We start from the raw sequence: 17,319 nt of genomic DNA on the forward strand, positions 1-17,319 counted from the left end.
CAGAGCCACAGCTGAAAAAGTATGGTCCAGGTAGTTGGAAGAAGGTGGCCACACTCAGGTGTAGGACACTGGAGTCCTGTGAGCCAGGAGAGGAGCTCTTCAGAATGATCTAAAACAGGGCTGCATCCAGGTGGTCTCCTGGGGTCTACCTTTATTGGAAGGATACTATGCTGGTGGCTTAAGCTCATTGTAGGATCCTGGGCAGATCAGACAGAAAACACAGTTAGGTATCAAGAGTTTGAGTTATTAACCGAGATCAAGATTTTCCCTGAATGTTCTTAGTGGTGCTCTTATTTAGGAAAATGTTGTTCATTGGAGGGCTGTTTGCTTCAGCACTTGGAGTTACTGCCAGTGTTGGCTTTCTTCCAATCCTGGTAATCAATCCTCTTGAGGTTTTAGAAAGAAAGAAAGATGCTGTTTTATTTTCCCCTTCTCCCTGTGGGGTAATTGGTTTACGTATAATTTAATTATTTCATTAACCAGTTATCCTATCACTGTGCACAAAAGCAGCCTTAAAAACTCACCCTCCGTTCTGTGCTGGGATGTTAAGGATCGATTTTTTCCACCATTCTAAGTGAGTACATGTGTAATGGTGACATTTCTCCCTAAAAGCTCTGTCGCACTGACTCTATTTTCCGTATTTGTAGGAATGCCCTTGGAGCCTTGCAAAGTAGTATGCAGTGATTTAGAGTAAGAAAAACTAAGATAAATGTTCCTCTTCAAAGAGGAATTACAGTCTCCAGGGTTCTTTAGGAAAGACATATTTTAGATCACCTTGGAATGTATTTTCATCAGAGCAAATCTTGGAATATTCTCAAGACAGAGGAGGGAGTGTACTCTACTTTACCAATATGGGTCCCACTAATGTGTCTCCTTTTAGTTGATTTCCTTTATTCATAGTCTTGTTTTTATCTTTCTCCATCATGCTCTTCAAGGGGAAATCTTTTATCCTGGCAGATTGCTTTATAAACCTGGTTATTTATTCAGTTGTGAGGCTTATTTCAAATCTGACCCTGCTTGCTTGTTGTTTGTGTGTGGTTGAAGGTCTCACAGTCAGCTCTGCAATCTATCCGAAGCCTTCCTATTACAAATATGCTTTATAGGGATGTTTTATTGAGTCCATTTACAAAAATTTAATTGGAGCTAAATAATTCAGCCCAACCTGAGAATAAGAGGTACAGATGTGTGTAACGCTGCTGGGACCAGCTCGGCTTCATCTCTCGCAACCTCTTTTCTGCCATTTTTCCTCGTTTTTTTTTCTCATTTGTGGAGTCCACAGATTGCCTTTCATAGTCATATTGCTGAAAGGTCCTAGTAATTAGATCATGAGCCTCCAAGGCAAGTTAGTATTTTCTTTCTTTTTTTCTTTTAATGAGTAAAAATAATTTCAGCTTTTCTTATGGGTAGTGTTTTTGAGTCTCTGAGGTCATTCACAAGTATAAAGTCTAATTTTACTCCATAAGAAAAAAAAAGAGAACATTGATCTTTGCCTTTCTAGGGGTTCTGCCCTCCCCTGAGCCTTGCTGCCCTCGGCTCACTGCTTTCAGATCATTTGCAGTGGCAGGTGGCTTTATGCAAATCAGGCCAATTATTTTTGGTCATAGTAAAAAATCACTTTGCATTAGGAGTCACTTCTAGATTAGTGAAACTGACATGTTGCTTTGAAAACTCACCCAGACCTACGGGGCAAAGTGTCTCGTTTGACTGCTCTGCTGACCCAGGAGGCTCCAGTCCCCACCCTCCCACCCCCACCACAGTCCTGCAGCTCAGTGTCCTCTCCAAGGCCATTTCTCACGGTTAAATTTTGTAGGTCCACGTGTCATTAAAAAAATTATTTCAATGTCATTATTTATTAGCAAATGAGTAATATTATCTTGAAATTTTATATCTGTTTTAGGCAGAGGCCAGACATCAACATTACTCAATCATTTCTCATCTTCCTTTACTAGAAATGATGAATTTTTGCAGAATTTTCTTTGGAAACCTTTATCGAAGTAATCCTATAAGATCTGGCACTTTTTTACTTTCTGTTTTCTTCCTCTCCACAACTCTAAACTCTTGTACATTGAGAAAAACAGTCCATGGACTCTTATTAAGATCACCAAGAATTCTCCTCCCACCCCTCCATTTTTCCTTCCTTCTCTTCCTTACCTAATTTCTCGAGACAGTGTGATGCGAACAGCCAGAAAATGAGAGAAGGCCCTCACCAATTTGCCTTAAACTATCAGTTGCTGAATTAGATAGTAAACTATCTAATTCTCCCATGAAGGAGTGAGTTCTGTGACTCAAATGCCATCCTATGTCCTTTGTGTACCTGCCACAGCAAATACCAGATCATTCCTGTCCATTTGTTTAAATGGTCACAGAGGTGCTTTTACATTCACATTTCCCAGCAGCAGTGCCTGAGTCTTTCAGCCTTCTCCTTATAAGACCCCACGGTACAGAAATGTAAGGAATCAGTCCCAGTAGAGTACTAGGAAAGACCCATATAAACGGTCATCACATGCTCCTTCTGACCTTTGCTCATTATTCCTGCATATGTGGTGCTATAGCTAGCTAAAATCATGGGAGCTGGCTAATAATACCTCCCGTTGCTACAGTGTTCATTGTGTGCCAGGAACTGTTCTGAGTGCTTTGTGCCTATGGTAATCCATTTGAAGATGAACCAGCATACTTACTGTGGATGATTTATGTTTTTCAGGTTGAAAATTGGTGTCCTCATTTACCTTGGAGAGCAAAAAATCCCTACGAAGAAGCTGATCATAATTCATTGGTAAATGATTTTGGAAAACTCTTCCTAGACGAGTGCATTTAGGTCAGATGCTAATTGATAGATGGGGAGTCTTTTAGAAATGCCAGCTGTAATCTGAAATAGTGTTCAACAGACGAACTTCTGTCACTGTTCTGTGGGAGTCTGGGTGACCAAATAAGTCAACCAGTTAGCATAGATTTACTTATTAAGCAATTCTCCGAGGGTCCCTAAGTGATGGACTAGTGATTGAGATGAGATCAGGTGCCAGATGTAGAGGCCCTAGATGATCTAATGAGGGGGATGGTTGTAAATAATTACTATGTCTGTCACTGTGCTTTAATGCAGGCCGATGGACATTAATGAGGTGGAGGCAAGTCAGCCTGCAGGGGTTGAAGTGGATTGCATAGAGGAGATGACATCGAGCTAAATTTAAAATGATGTGTTTCTATGAGGTCAGGGAGAAAATGATGTCTCTGATATGTGGAAGTGAGCACTCGTTATTGTAGAACATGGCTCTGTGTCACAAGGCCAAAGAGTTTGTATGAGCTGGGTTGAAGATGAGATTTGAAAGGTAGGAAGGGGATCATGAACAGTGGTACCACCTTGAAAGCTCAGGCCTTTATTATTTAGACCAGGGATCAACAAACTTTTACTAATATGAGACCAGATAGTAAATATTTTTATATTTGCAAGCCATATACAGCTTTGCCATTTTAGCAGAGTAGCCATTTGACAGTATATTAATCACGGGGTGTGGCTTTATGCCCGTGAAACTTTATGCACTAGAAACAGGCAGTGAAGAGCACTGGCCCTAGGGCCAGAGTTTGTTGACCCTTTCTGTAGACCGTGGGGGCCTTGGGATATTGTCAAGGAAGGAGATGAGGGTTTACAGTGAACTCTGGCAACTACTGAGAGATGGATTCAGCAAATTTGAGGTTTCCTGTGAAATAAATACTGGTATCATCATGTTTCTCTGTTGTTCCACGCATGAGTTTTATCCAACTATATTATGTAGAATAGGAAGGAAAATACTCTTCCTGGGTTTAAGTTTTTCTAGTCTGATTTTCAGATTGTATTCAGCTGTGGTAGGGGATAAAAACCAATATCCTAGACTTTTAAATTCCCTAGAAAATAATAAATTTTTAACTGGGATGAACTAAAAGATGAACATTTATTTGGCCATTTAACTGTGTGGACAGGAGTCTCTCTGGCAGCCAACAGGATGTTGGGTAGCCTGTGCAGGGTTGACTTCAGTTTTCCCACAAGTCTGCTGCCTTGTAACAGATCCAAGTGGCACTATAAATTTCAGCACAGAGGATTTCAAGGTACATCACATGTATTCATTGTAAAAAGTGCATTCTTAACGTAGCCCAGGGCTTTGCAGCCACAGTGCCACTTTTCTGATTTTTTAATGATGTCCCTTATAACAAATCAGCAGTCAGGGGCCTTCGCTTCAATTTGCAGTGCTGGGGACCTACCACTAAAAAGCTGTGCAGCAAGACAAGACTCACTTTTGAAGCCCTGGATTTAATTGACTATCTCTTTCAAGTTTTCAAATGTCACATCACGAAAACCATTATGCTTTCTGACTTTTTATCTTCTATTCATTTTATTAAATTTCCATTTCTAGGCGGAAATTCGTACGGATTTTAATATTCTCTACAGCATGATGAAAAAGCATGAAGAATTCCGGTGGATGAGACTCAGGATCCGGCGAATGGCTGATGCGTGGATTCAAGCAATCAAGTCCCTGGCAGAAAAGCAGAATCTTGAAAAGAGAAAACGGAAGAAAGTGAGTTTCTTCTGAATTCACTTCAGTTAGATGCCAGTTTTCTTTTACAACTTGGTTTTGCTTGGAAACCAGACTAAGAGAAATGTCATGTCTCAAATGATCTTCCTTCAGGGTGGATCATCTCTGCCTGTTTTACAGTCCTTTTTGAGGGGTTTCTTTCCCATAATACTCTCATTTAGCAAGGACTAGCACAAAATTCTTGGATGAAGGTAAGCAAAATATCTGCCTGCCAGATTTTCCTTTGAACCACCTATTGACTCTCTCAGGATAAGAGGAAACTTTCCCATTTCTTTATCTGAATCCAACCTTTGAGAACTTAGTATTACTTCATCATGGCCACTTCTCATTTTTGTTGTCTGGGCAACTGGTGAGTTCCACTGCTGTGCTGTTTGGTTTGGCACTTCTGCATATGTTCCTGGGAGATAGAGCTATGTCCCTGAGATGCTTGGAAACCTAGAATGCCCCTGGGCTTAGAAGCTCTTATGCCTTATTGGTTATAGATTAAGTAAGACGACTTTGGATTAACTGTTCTGAGTTCAGAACTGAGCAATGTGTGAATGGTTTGTTCCTACATCTAAAAAGAACTTCAAAATGAGTTTAGTATTCCTAACTTGACTAATTGGATTTCTTTGAAAAAGGAAATACAGATACACTTTGTAAGCCCCCAAGTCACGGTTTGATGGGGTCAGTTTTGTTTGAATCCATTAGGATGGCAACCTCAAGCATTCTGGCACCAAACAGGCGTGTATGGAAGAACATGTAGTCAGATGCTGCAGGTGTGCTAGAAAAAGAAGTACAGAATGCTTGTTTTGGTTTTTTTAGTTTGTTTTATTCTTTTTAGATACACATGACAGTAGAGTCAATTTTGACATATTTATACAAATATCAAGTATATTTTATTCTAATTAGAATCCTAGTCTTGTGGATGTACATGATGTGGAGATTCACTGTGGTATATATATATATATGCAAATGTATGTACATAAACTTGCTATTTCAGATTCAATTCCACTATCTTTCTTATTTACATCCCTCCTCCCTTCCCTTTATTCCCCTTTGTCTAAACTATTGAACATCTACTTTTCCCCTCCCCTCTTTTGTTGTGTGATAGTATCCACATATCAGAACATTCGACTCTTTTTCAGGGGGAATTGGCTTATTTCACTTAGCATTGATAGTCTCCAGATCCATTCATTTACTGGCAAATGTCATAAAGTCATTCTTCTTTATGGCTGAGTAATATTCCATATATATAAATGTACCATATTTTCTTCATCCATTCATCTGTTGAAGGGCTCAAGTTGGCTCCACAGTTTACCTATCATGAATTGAGCTGCAATAAATAATGATATGGCTACATCACTGTAGTAGGCTGATTTTACAAACCTTTGGATATATATATACTGAGAGGTGATATAACTGAGTCAAATGGTGGGGTTCATTCCTCGTTTTTTGAGGAATCTCTATACTGCTTTTTAGAGCGGCTGCAACAATTTTCCGTCCCAGGAGCAATATCCAAGTGTATCCTTTTCCCCACAAAAAAGCTTATCACCAAAAAAACCCAAATAACCCAATCAATAAATGGGCAAAGGAACTGAACTGACACTTTTCAAAAGAAATAAAAATGGTCAATAAATACATGAAAAAATGTTCAACATCTCTAGCAATTAGAAAAATGCAAATTAAAACCACACTGATTGTCATAATGGCAATTTATCAAGAATATAGGTATCAATAAACATTGGCAAGAATGTGGGGAAAAGGGTACACTCATACATTGCTGCTTATGTAGTCCTACGGAGAAATCTCCAGTACATACTGTTGTTGGGTAAAGAAGAAAAGAGGAGAATGACGTGCATTATTTTTTTAAAAGAGAGAGGGAGTTTTTCAAATATACATGTAGATCTATACATACGCACATGTGCAATACATAACATACATGTTTATTTTTCATAGTTTTACAAATTGGAAAATAAACTATAATACTAAAACTATAATAGGTAGATGGGGCAGTGGTTGCATGATAATGTGAATGTTCTTAATGCTGCTCAATGGTGTATACTAAAACAGTGAATTTGATGTCCTGCGTATTTTACCACAATGAGGGAAAAGTGGCTGAAAGGGGACTTCTGAAAGCAACAGGAATAGAAAGCAGACTTCTCTGAGAATATATCTTACTTTGTAGTTTTGACACTGGAGCCATTTAAGTGTGAAAATATAATTATGAAAGAAACCATACCTAACAAATCATAAAGAAAATAATCAACTGACACTATATCCATTCAGTTTTGATACAAGCACACAGAGGGAAAGATGATTCTTGATGCCTTTAGAACACAATAACTTGAACATTTTAATGGAACATCCCAGAGGCCAAAAAGAACCGCAAAAATATTTTTAAACAATTTTTGCAAATCATATGGTGTTTGGAAGTATTGATATTCTCATTCTGAATCCATTGTGAATGTTAGAATACTGCAAATGACTATGTTGGTATCTTTGACAGGTGGGCTTTCATTGTAGGAGATAGGAAATAATGTGTAAGATGAATAATGTTATGTAAAAATATTACAATCCTGTGTTTGATTTGGAAATATCAATGAGAACTCATGATTTGTTTTATCTTAGTGGAAAAATACATTTCCTAGTTAGAGCCGCTGAAAAGTCATCCAAACGGTGATTAACTAGAGTCTCTTAAGCCCTAGACTTTGATCTCTAAATGCTATTTTCACTAGGTGGTATAAGAGGTTCTTGGAAAAATTACTTATTAAGTTCTGAGACAGAATTTGAGCTTAGAACATTTTATCATATTCAAGAGCAGAGAAGCTACCTTGAATAGCCTCTCACTGGCCAACATGGGACAGTTTGATAGTAGGATAATAACCAGAATTTTTTGAAACAAATTAAATATGCTTACATCCATGATTTTATAATATTTTGAAACTGAAACCCCATGGATCAGTATTAAGAGTTGGCTAAATTTAACATACTTGTTCTTCTAAAAACAGATAAATAAAGGGCAAAAATCAAGTACTTACCAGGCTCTAAGCAAGCTGTACTTCACGGTGACCAATAGGAAGTAGTTGGTCTTTATAGAAATATTCTAGCTAATGAAGAAATTACATAGTATCACTATTTTGCAGCCCAAATTGAATAATGGTCTAGTTAGTAATTATCCATAGCTACTGAAATCCCAAAACAGACTGAGACGTAGTTCCCACCAATGAACGTACACAGTGACACATGTGAACTAGTATTGCCAATAATAATAAATTGAACCTGAATTTCATCAGAACTGATGATCTAACTACTCATTTACCATAAATACAAGGAACAGAATAATCTGTTTTACAATACCTTGGGATTGTAATGAGTAAAATCCAGAATGTAAGAGACTGTTGGAAATACAACACAGAGTCTTTGGTAAGTAAATGTTAACACTCCTCTTTGTCAACCAAAAAAAAAAAAAAAAATTACTAGGAATTATGAAGAGGCGAGGAATCAACTCTAGCATGTGCACTTTGGGTTCTGAATCACACAACCACACTTAACAAAGGTTCAGCTGAGAAAGTATAAATATTAACTGGGTGTTGGATGATATTAAGGAATTATTAGCTTGTTTGGGAACAGAGGGATGTTTTAACTGTGTGTGTGTGTTTTTAAATGGTTTGTTTCATTTAGAGATACATACTGAAATATTTACAGGCAGAATTTGCTTTAAGATAATTTAGAGGGATTAGAAGAAAAGGGGTGTAGACTAAGATTTGTCATGAATTGATAATGTTGAAGCTACGTGGTGAGTGTATTGGGTTGACAGTGTCATCATGTCTGCTTTTCTGGATGTTCAACATTTTCCACAGTAAAAGGTTAAAAATATCCCAGATATGGGGAGAAGGCCCAGTATTGTTAAAAGATACTCTCTTGTCCTGGGTTACTTTCCTTGAATTCTGACTTTAATGATTCAATTTTTCTAAAACAATGAAAAATTATTTCCCTCCTTTCTTTGTACCTTCTAGAAAACTGGCACACTCCACACTGAGATCTCATGGGACGTGTCTTTGGAACTGGTTGGTGGGTTTGTGGTGTGTTTCTGTGGACTTTATTCTTGGTTCAGTGCAAATCAGTGTGTGCCTCTGTTTTTCAGGTCCTCGTTCACCTGGGACTCCTGACCAAGGAATCTGGATTTAAGATCGCGGAGACGGCATTCAGTGGTGGCCCTCTCGGTGAATTAGTTCAGTGGAGTGATTTAATTACATCTCTGTACTTACTGGGCCATGACATTCGGATTTCAGCCTCACTGGCTGAGCTCAAGGAGTAAGGAGATTACTTTTCAATTTTAAAATCAGAATACAAAAAAAGAAATTGTAAACTTGTAAAGCCCTCTATTAGTGTGTAATTTCTTGTGGAGGAAAATGAAAGTGATAATTCACTAAACAGGAGATAAGAAGATTATTTTCAGGAGCTAAATACATACACTGTGAGAAGGATAATATGTTTTCATTGTAGCTGTAGGCTCCTGAGGCTTCATAAATGAATGCTGGAAAATTCAAACTAAGGAGCTTATTCTTTGCTGTTACAGGTGCTTCCAACATCTGCAGCAGAAAACATTATTGACTTTCCTAATTCCCGGTCTCTTGCTGAAATTCATACCATTCCCTACTCAGTGTCAAGCTTTCTTAATCTTAAAACAGGGCAGGTTCCTATTTATAATGTAATTTGGATGAAATGAATTTCCTGAAAGTCTCAAACCAATTTGTTTTCAATTAGCCAACTTTCAACTCTTCCTGAGTCTTTGTTTTCAATGAAATTTGCATCTAGCGCCAATCCTCTCTCAACCCCTTCTAGACTGACACAGCTGGCCTTCCAGGGACATTCAGACTCCCTCATTCCTGGGTAACTGCCTCTAGAGACTTTCCTGCCCCGCAGCCAAGCTTCATGCTGCTATGTCAAGTAGTTCCAGAAGAAGCACCTTCAGTGAACATTCTAGAGATTGGGAGGGTGTTAAAACAAAGTATGTTTCACCCTGTTCTCCCTCTATTGCACAGGACATTGATACCCAGGGAGGTCACTTGTATTAGGTTGGTGGCAGTATATTGAGATAAAAGCAACAATGTCAGTAAGATCGTATCAGCTATCATTTGTTAGTTATTTCCAGATGCCTGGTACCATGACAAAAGTTTAATTACAACCTTCGCATCAACAGTTACGACAGCCATAATGTTGATGATGATTATTAATAGCCAACCTTTGTGGACCACTTACTGTGCGCCAGGGACTAATCACACTAGGGTTGAATTCAGAAGGGTTTTGGTCCTTCACACCAGAAAGTAGGTGTTGTTGCTGTCTGCATAAAATGAGGAAACTGAGGTTCAAACCAAAAATGAGTTCTTAGGTGCCAGGGACAACATATGGCAGAACCGGGCTTTGGTGCTGTGTGTCTGACTTTAAAGCCAGTGATCTTGCCCACAGTTGTCCTCTCAGAGCTGTGTAAACCTAAGGCCTCTGAACCCTTCATCATCACTCCTGTTTCTTCGGCAGGGCAGGCTGCCTCCTCTTGCCTTCTTCCTGCTTGCTCTAAAACACGCTGGGTGAACAACCTATAAAGTGGATGTGCTCCTGCACTTCAAAGCCTCTCATTCTGTGCCTTCTGTGGGCTGTTTTTTTTGGTACTGGGCCTACAGAGATGACCAGTGTGTGGTTAAGCAGCTGCCAGTCTTTTGATAATTACAACTAATACATCAAATAATAATTACACTAATTACCATTCTATTAGTGCTAATTGAAGTGTTGATGCTAGAAGGTAAGCACAGGGCATGCAGAAAACTGTGGCTGTTATAAATCAGTGTCCTTAGCATTTGGTCCCTGGCATACAGTGGACCAAATAATGGGTGCCGATGCAGCTATGGAAGGAACGAATGAAGGAGTGAATAAGTGAGTGAATGGGTGGTTGGACAAATGGAGTCCTGTGGAAGTACCAGAGGCAAGAGCTGCCCAGGGAGCTCAGGAAAGGCATATGAAGAATTTCTCAGGCAGAGACTTCCTTGATGGTCAAGAGAGTCTGTAGTGATCTTTATGCACATTGGGGTCAAGGTTAGATGGGTCTTATTTAAGAAGATAATTGTGAAGCCTGCTTAGAACAGTAGTACCCAAGTCTGCTTGCATATTAGAACCACCTGGGGATCTTTAGTTTTATAATTTTAAGTTTTGAGGATGCTTTAGTCAGCATTTTTGCCACTGTGATCAAAAGACTTGACAAGAAAAAAAAATTGAGGAGGAAACGTTGATTTGGGGGGTCACAGTTGACTCCATTGCTTTGGGTCAGAGGTGAGGCAGAACATCATGGCGGAAGGGTGTGGCAGAGGAGAGCAGTCCAGGACCTCACACCAGGAAGCAGAGAGAGCTGCCCTCACCACAAAATATAAACCCTAAGTGCACAGCCATTGACCCACCTCCTCCAGCCACACCCTACCTGCCTACAGCTACCAGCCAGTTAATCCATATCAGAAGATTAATGCATTAATGAGGTTCAAGGTCCCATCACCCAATCATTTCACCTCTAAGCTTTTCTTTCATTGTCTCACACATGAGATCTAGGGGGACACCTCACATCTAAACCACAACAGGGATCTCTTTTAAAATCCTCCAAACACTGACCATTCCCAGGCTAATTTAATCACAATTAATGGGCGTAGGACACAACCAGGTAATTGCACTGTACAGTTTCAAAGAACTGATCATAGTGGGGATGGGGGTGGCCCACCATGACTCTGCAGGCCTAGTCCTCTGCCTGGTTTTGTAACATTTCAGGGGAGCCCAAACACAACCACTGTTATGTATTATTTGGCTGCTTTCATATTACAGTGAATAGTTTTTTATTGGTTCTTCTTATTTATACATGATAGTAGAATCGATTTTGATCTAATTCTACAAGCATGAAATATATCTTATTCTAATTAGGACTCCATCCTTGAGGATGTACACAATGGTGGGATTCACTGTGGTGTATTCATATATGTACACAGGAAAGTTATTTCAGATTTGTTTCACTCTTTCCTTTTCTTATCCGCCTCTTTTCCCTTCATTTCCCTTTGTCTAATCCACTGAACTTCTATTTTTCCCCTCTCCCTCCTTATTGTGGGTTAGCTTCCACATATACGTGAAAACATTCAAACTTTGGCTTAGCTTATTTCACTTAACATGAAGTCTCCATATTCATCCATTTAGTGGCAAATGTCATAAAGTCATTCTTTTTAATGGCTGAGTGGTATTCCATTGTGTATGTATACCACATTTTCTTTATCCATTCATCTGTAGAAGAGATCTACATTGGTTCCATGAGCTATTGTGAATTGAGCTGCTGTGAACATTGATGTGGCTGTGTTACTGTCATATTCTGATTTCAAATCCTTTGGATATATACCGAGGAGTGAGATACCTGGTTCAAATGGTGGTTCCATCCTAGTTTTTTGAGGAGTCTCCATATTGCTTTCCAGAGTGGTTGCACCGGTTTGCAGTCCCACCAACATATATGAGTGTATCCCCCCATCCTCACCAACATTTATTGTTACATGCTTTCTTGATAATTGCCATTCTGAATGGAATAATATGAAATCTCAATGTAGTTTTTTTTTGGGGGGGGGGGGTTGGGTGGGATCCAGGATTGAATTCAGAGGCACTCAACCACTGAGCCATATCTCCAGCCATTTTTTTTTAAAATTTTATTTTATTTAGAGACAGGTTCTCCCTGAGTTGCTTAGTGCCTTGCTGTTGCAGAGACTGGTTTTGAACCCAAGATCTTCCTACCTCAGCCTGCGAGCTGCTGAGATTACAGGTGTGCGCCACACCCAGCTCCATGTAGTTTTAATTTGCATTTCTCTAATTGCTAGAGATGTTCAATGTTTTTTTATATATTTGTTGACCAATCCTGTTTCCTCTTCTGTGAAGTGTCTGTTCAGTTCCTTTGCCCATTTATTGATTGGGTTATTTGTGAACTTTGATGTTAAGTTTTTTTTTTTTTTTTGAGTTCTTTGTATTCTGAGATTAATGCTCTATCTGAGATACAGGTGGCAAAATTTTCTCCCATTCTGTAGGCTCTCTGTTCATGTTCTTGGTCGTTTCCTTTGCTATGAAGAAGATTTTTAGTTTGATAAGATCCCATTTATTGATTTTTTCATTTTACTTCTTGTGCTTTGGGAGTCTTGTTAAGGAAGTCAGTTCCTGAGCCAATATGGAGTGTTGGGCCTTCATTTTCTTCTAGAATGTGCAGGGTTTCTGGTCTCATTTTTAGGTCTTTGATCCACTTTGAGTTGAATTTTGTACAGGGTGAGAGAGAGGAGTATATGGATTTCCCAGTTTTCCCAGCACCTTTTGTTGAAGAGACTGTCTTTTCTCCAGTGTATGTTTTGGGTGCCTTTGTCTGGTATGAGATAGCTGTATTCTTGTGGTTTTGTCTCCTAGAGTGAATAATTGAATAATTGTGGCAAAGAATGAGTGCCCTGCAAAGATGAAAGTATTTATTATGTGGCCCTTTACTAAAAATGCTTTCCAACTCTTAGGATGCAAAACTGATTATGCAAACCTTGGCTTTATCAGAAATCCACAGAAGAGGGAGCAGGGAGCCTAGAGAGGCAGGGAGCTGAAGAGCAGAGGCCTAGGCGTGACTCGTCCTTTGAAGTAGGATTTTCACAGAGTGGTGAAGGATTCCTGTAAGCAGGATTAAAGGGGCAGTGACAACTGTTTTCTGAATAAATGGCATATTCATTCCTGCACAGGAAGTTGGTTTTCCAGTCGGGTACTTAGTCTTTCCCTGGTGCAGGTGTGGCTTTGTATGGCAGGGTGGAAGGGCAGGCAGGTGAGTGAAAAAAAAAAACTTAATGAAAAAGTATGAGCCATGATGTGGGTTCTGCAGTGCATTCTGGTTAGGAGAAAATAATAGACAACAGGATGAAACTGTATAGCAAATAACTAGTACCGTAGCAGCCAAACCCTGAAAGTGTTTAGAAAAAGGGAGCTTAGAGAAGTGCTAATAGCTTCTTTCAATTCTTTTTTTTCTGGTAAGTGAGGAAAGGAAGATTCAGAGTGGTTAAGTAATTTGTTTAAGTTCTCATAGCTGCTGTACATGGGAGATGTAGTCAGACCCATGTCTTTCTTGATTTCAAAGGCTGTGTTTATACACCACCATTTGCTTTTGTAAGAGGCAGAATTGGAGCTCTGGGTTGGCCTTAAGGGGAGGGAAGTCTTGACATAGGCCACTGGTTTGGAAGAGCCATGCCATCATTTCTACTAAGGACTTTTGGGTTTGTTATTTGCCAAGTTTAATATCTCAAAATAAATAGTTTCTTCTCTCTCTTCTGTCCTTTTCCAGAATTATGAAGAAGGTAGTGGGGAACCGATCCGGCTGCCCTACTGTAGGAGACAGAATCGTCGAGCTCATTTATATTGATATTGTAGGACTCGCTCAGTTCAAGAAAACCCTGGGACCATCCTGGGTTCATTACCAGTAAGTGCTACATACTGTTCTCACTTAAGTTTTTAGTGCTTTTTTTTTTTTTTTTTTTTTTACCCCTAACAAGGATTTCATGGTTTCAGTAGAAAAAGATGATTAAATATTATCTTTTGAACTGCATGGAATGTGTTTCTCATTCCTAATTGAAATTCAGACTGGGAATTTCAGAAGTGACTTTCTCCCTCCTAGGGCTATTAATTATTTTCACTGATGTCCTGAAAAGAGAAAACAAGTGTCCATCCTCCTTTGTACCCTCCCTGATATCTAGAATTCCTTGCTCAGTGTGACTACACCCATCTCATCTGTTTTATCAAATAGCGATTTTGATCAAATATGAATAATGCCATTTCTTGTGGTCCTTAAGTTTGAGATAATAACTCATTTTTTCTGCCTTTTCCCTCATTAGTATTCTTGTCATTCTCAGGAGGAAAACTAGGATGCCTGGTATAAATGCTGAGGTCTTGAACTTTTTAACATATGCCTGTGCTTAGAGTGACCAAGGTACATGGTTGCTCCGTGAAAGTGTTTATTATTTAGTAGACTATCTTAAGTGTTTCCCTGGTCATAGGTTTGGGACCATGATTTAGTATTCAAAATAATTTTACCTGGTCTACAAACATGACACTAAATAACATAAAATTGTAAAATGGGATTTATTGTTTTTTTCAATTTTCTCTCAGTCTAAGAGGTGCAGTTTGATGCTATTATCTCTGACTCTTCTTTTAGCACTTGCATGTATTTTTAACAAAGTAAGAGTAGCTCTGCACACCAGCCTTAAGCAGATAAAAGTAACTATTTTGAATTTAGTCGTTTTTTTTTTTTTTCAGTGCTAGCGATGAAGCCCAGGGCCTTGTGCATGTTAGGCAAGTATTCTAGCACTGAGCTATGTCCCCAGCCCCTATTAATGCTTTTTAAAGAAAGTGTTTTGCTATCTTCTATTGCCATAGATACTAGTTTTTGCTTATGATCTGTAAAAGTTTTCTTTCACACATATTAAAGTGTGACTAAATTTAAATAAAGATCACATTTAGTAGCATGAATCGTAGTTGATTCTACCATCAAGAATGGTAGATAAATGTTGTACCAATGGCAGTAAATGCTGACATGTAGTTTGAACTAGTTTCCTAAGAAAATACTCTGAAAATTTTTCATTTAGTACCAGATGGAAATCTCTCTGTGTGATTCTTTTCTGTTGCTATTGGGTAGAGAGATGTTTTGAAGTGTGCTTCCAATTAAATAAGTAAATGAATTTGAATGGATTTGAACTGAACTCAGTCTCTTTCAGTGTAGTTAATGTTATTAATTTGAATCTCTAAGGTGACATCAGATTGGAAGTCCTGTAGAAGTCAGACATAAACTCAACTGAAAATGCTAAGAAATATCTCAAAAACCATGGAGGGGAGAAATACCCATACATAAAATATTCTTGCAATTTATATTTTTTTCAGCAGCCATGATTTTCTCATTGGGCAGTGAAATATTTACAGGAAAGGAATTGAGGGAATACAGACTGTTCTTTTCCTTTCCTATGGATATAGTTTCATAAGTAAAAAACACAATTAAAATCTTGGTTTGGACCAGGATAGCATTTTGCCTTTTGCATCATGTTTTATTCTGTCATGAAGTCATCATGAATCATAGGCTATCACATTTGTTCTCAGTTATGTGGAAATAACCATCTTTCTTCTCAGTTAATAAGCCACAAAGTAAGCACATTTTTTTTTTTTTTTTTTTTTTTTTTAAGCTACAGCCTTGAGGAAAGACAGGCAGGGCTGTTGTTTTCTAGCATTTTGTGAATGGCAGACATCTGAAAAAATGGATAACAAAAAGTCGGCAATTGGGACCTCCCTGGATTCTCCTCCTTTGCCATTAAGAAGGGCTATTTGCATGGAAAAGTATTCTCAGTGGTGGTGTTTAGGTCAATTAAGAAGGGTGATGCTGTTATTAAAATGGTGGCCATTGCTTGGTATGGGGTTCTTGTTGGATGAACAGGCACCATCAGAGGGGTAATGGAAGAGTGAAATGCTCATCTGCCTTTCTTTAATAATTAGTTTGCCTGAGCAATAGCAACCAGCGGTGGGGGGGTCTGTTATTGCTTTAACCCTGCAGGCTTCCTGGCGCGATAGAGCAAGGAAAACATCAAAATGCCAAGCAGGTCTTCTAGGAAGTTTCTTGCCCATTTCTTTCCCCTTTTCAAATTAGAAGTTGTCAGGGCTGTCAGTAGGCATTTTGGTTGATGGAAGAAGGTATGAACTGCATTACATGTAATGTTATCATCTGATCTTCCAAATGGGAATAAGCCCTTTAAGCCTGCTGATCCTGGAAGAATACTTGTAAATTCTGTCCAATTAACACGAGCACCTAAGACATTCAATCAAACATTTATTAACCCATTAAGTCCCAAGTCATTAGTACTGTATCTCAATGAAATTGACATGGGTACATCCAAATAGGCTTGAAATCATAGTCTATAGCTTATTATATAATTTATGAATGTTAATGATATCATTAATAATAATGAATATTATCACTAATATCTATTACTCTATTTTCTGAAGACTAGAGCTCTAAAACATAAATATTTAATTCATTATTTCCATAAGTGGTATATTTGTTGCTTAACTTAAGTTTTTCAGGTGTTCCATAAGTGAAACAATGGGACATTATGGTTTAAATGCCTGTATGTGACTTATATTCTGTTAGATATTTCAAAACTCACACCCCTTTTGCCTCATGAGGCTTTGTCTAAGAATCAAGGACGTACAAGAAAGTATGGTGCAAATATTCTAAAATATGCCATGTTTTACATCAAACTCCAAACTACAGGGTGCGTCCATGCACACAGGTCATGAGCATCCATCTTGAAGTAGTGGTGCTGAGAGTAAAGGGTGTTCCAGGATTCATTTGGCATTGCTGCAGAGGCCCCTGTTAGAGGAAGCCTAGCTGCTTCAGGCATCCAGGCAAATATCTTTTCAAGTCATTAGTCTGTTCCTGATGCTCCACACACAAAAAAAGGCATTAGAGAGATGGCATAAATATTAACAACACAATTCCAAAACAGAGGTAGAGAGTGATTGAAGAAGGGAAACTAGGATGTTAAATCCCCCATATCACAGGCAAAGGTTAATCTGCTGGTTTAGAAAACAAACTTGTAAGGTAGAAAATGCACAGTACCTAAGCCGAAGTCTCCAGTGAAAGGAGGCAGAATTGTAAGTTTCCAGGAGACGTCAGATCATCGCTGCCTTCGGTTGCCGTGAACTCAGCATCCCA

The 17,319-nt window shown here is 38.7% G+C and overlaps 1 protein-coding gene across 7 annotated transcripts in view; it reads left to right on the plus strand.

Moving 5' to 3' along the window:
• The window catches only part of Mgat5 (alpha-1,6-mannosylglycoprotein 6-beta-N-acetylglucosaminyltransferase), a 325,975-nt gene that overhangs the window by 201,218 nt on the left and 107,438 nt on the right, over positions 1-17,319 (plus strand). For all 7 annotated transcript variants that reach the window (XM_071619287.1, XM_027954040.2, XM_071619288.1 and 4 more), the window contains 4 exons: positions 2,702-2,773; positions 4,383-4,544; positions 8,689-8,858; positions 13,909-14,043. In XM_071619287.1, coding sequence (XP_071475388.1) covers positions 2,702-2,773; positions 4,383-4,544; positions 8,689-8,858; positions 13,909-14,043 — 539 coding nt within the window. The remainder of the gene's footprint in view (positions 1-2,701; positions 2,774-4,382; positions 4,545-8,688; positions 8,859-13,908; positions 14,044-17,319) is intronic.

Source organism: Marmota flaviventris, chromosome 11, assembly GCF_047511675.1.
Source record: "Marmota flaviventris isolate mMarFla1 chromosome 11, mMarFla1.hap1, whole genome shotgun sequence".
Classification (NCBI taxonomy): domain Eukaryota; kingdom Metazoa; phylum Chordata; class Mammalia; order Rodentia; family Sciuridae; genus Marmota; species Marmota flaviventris.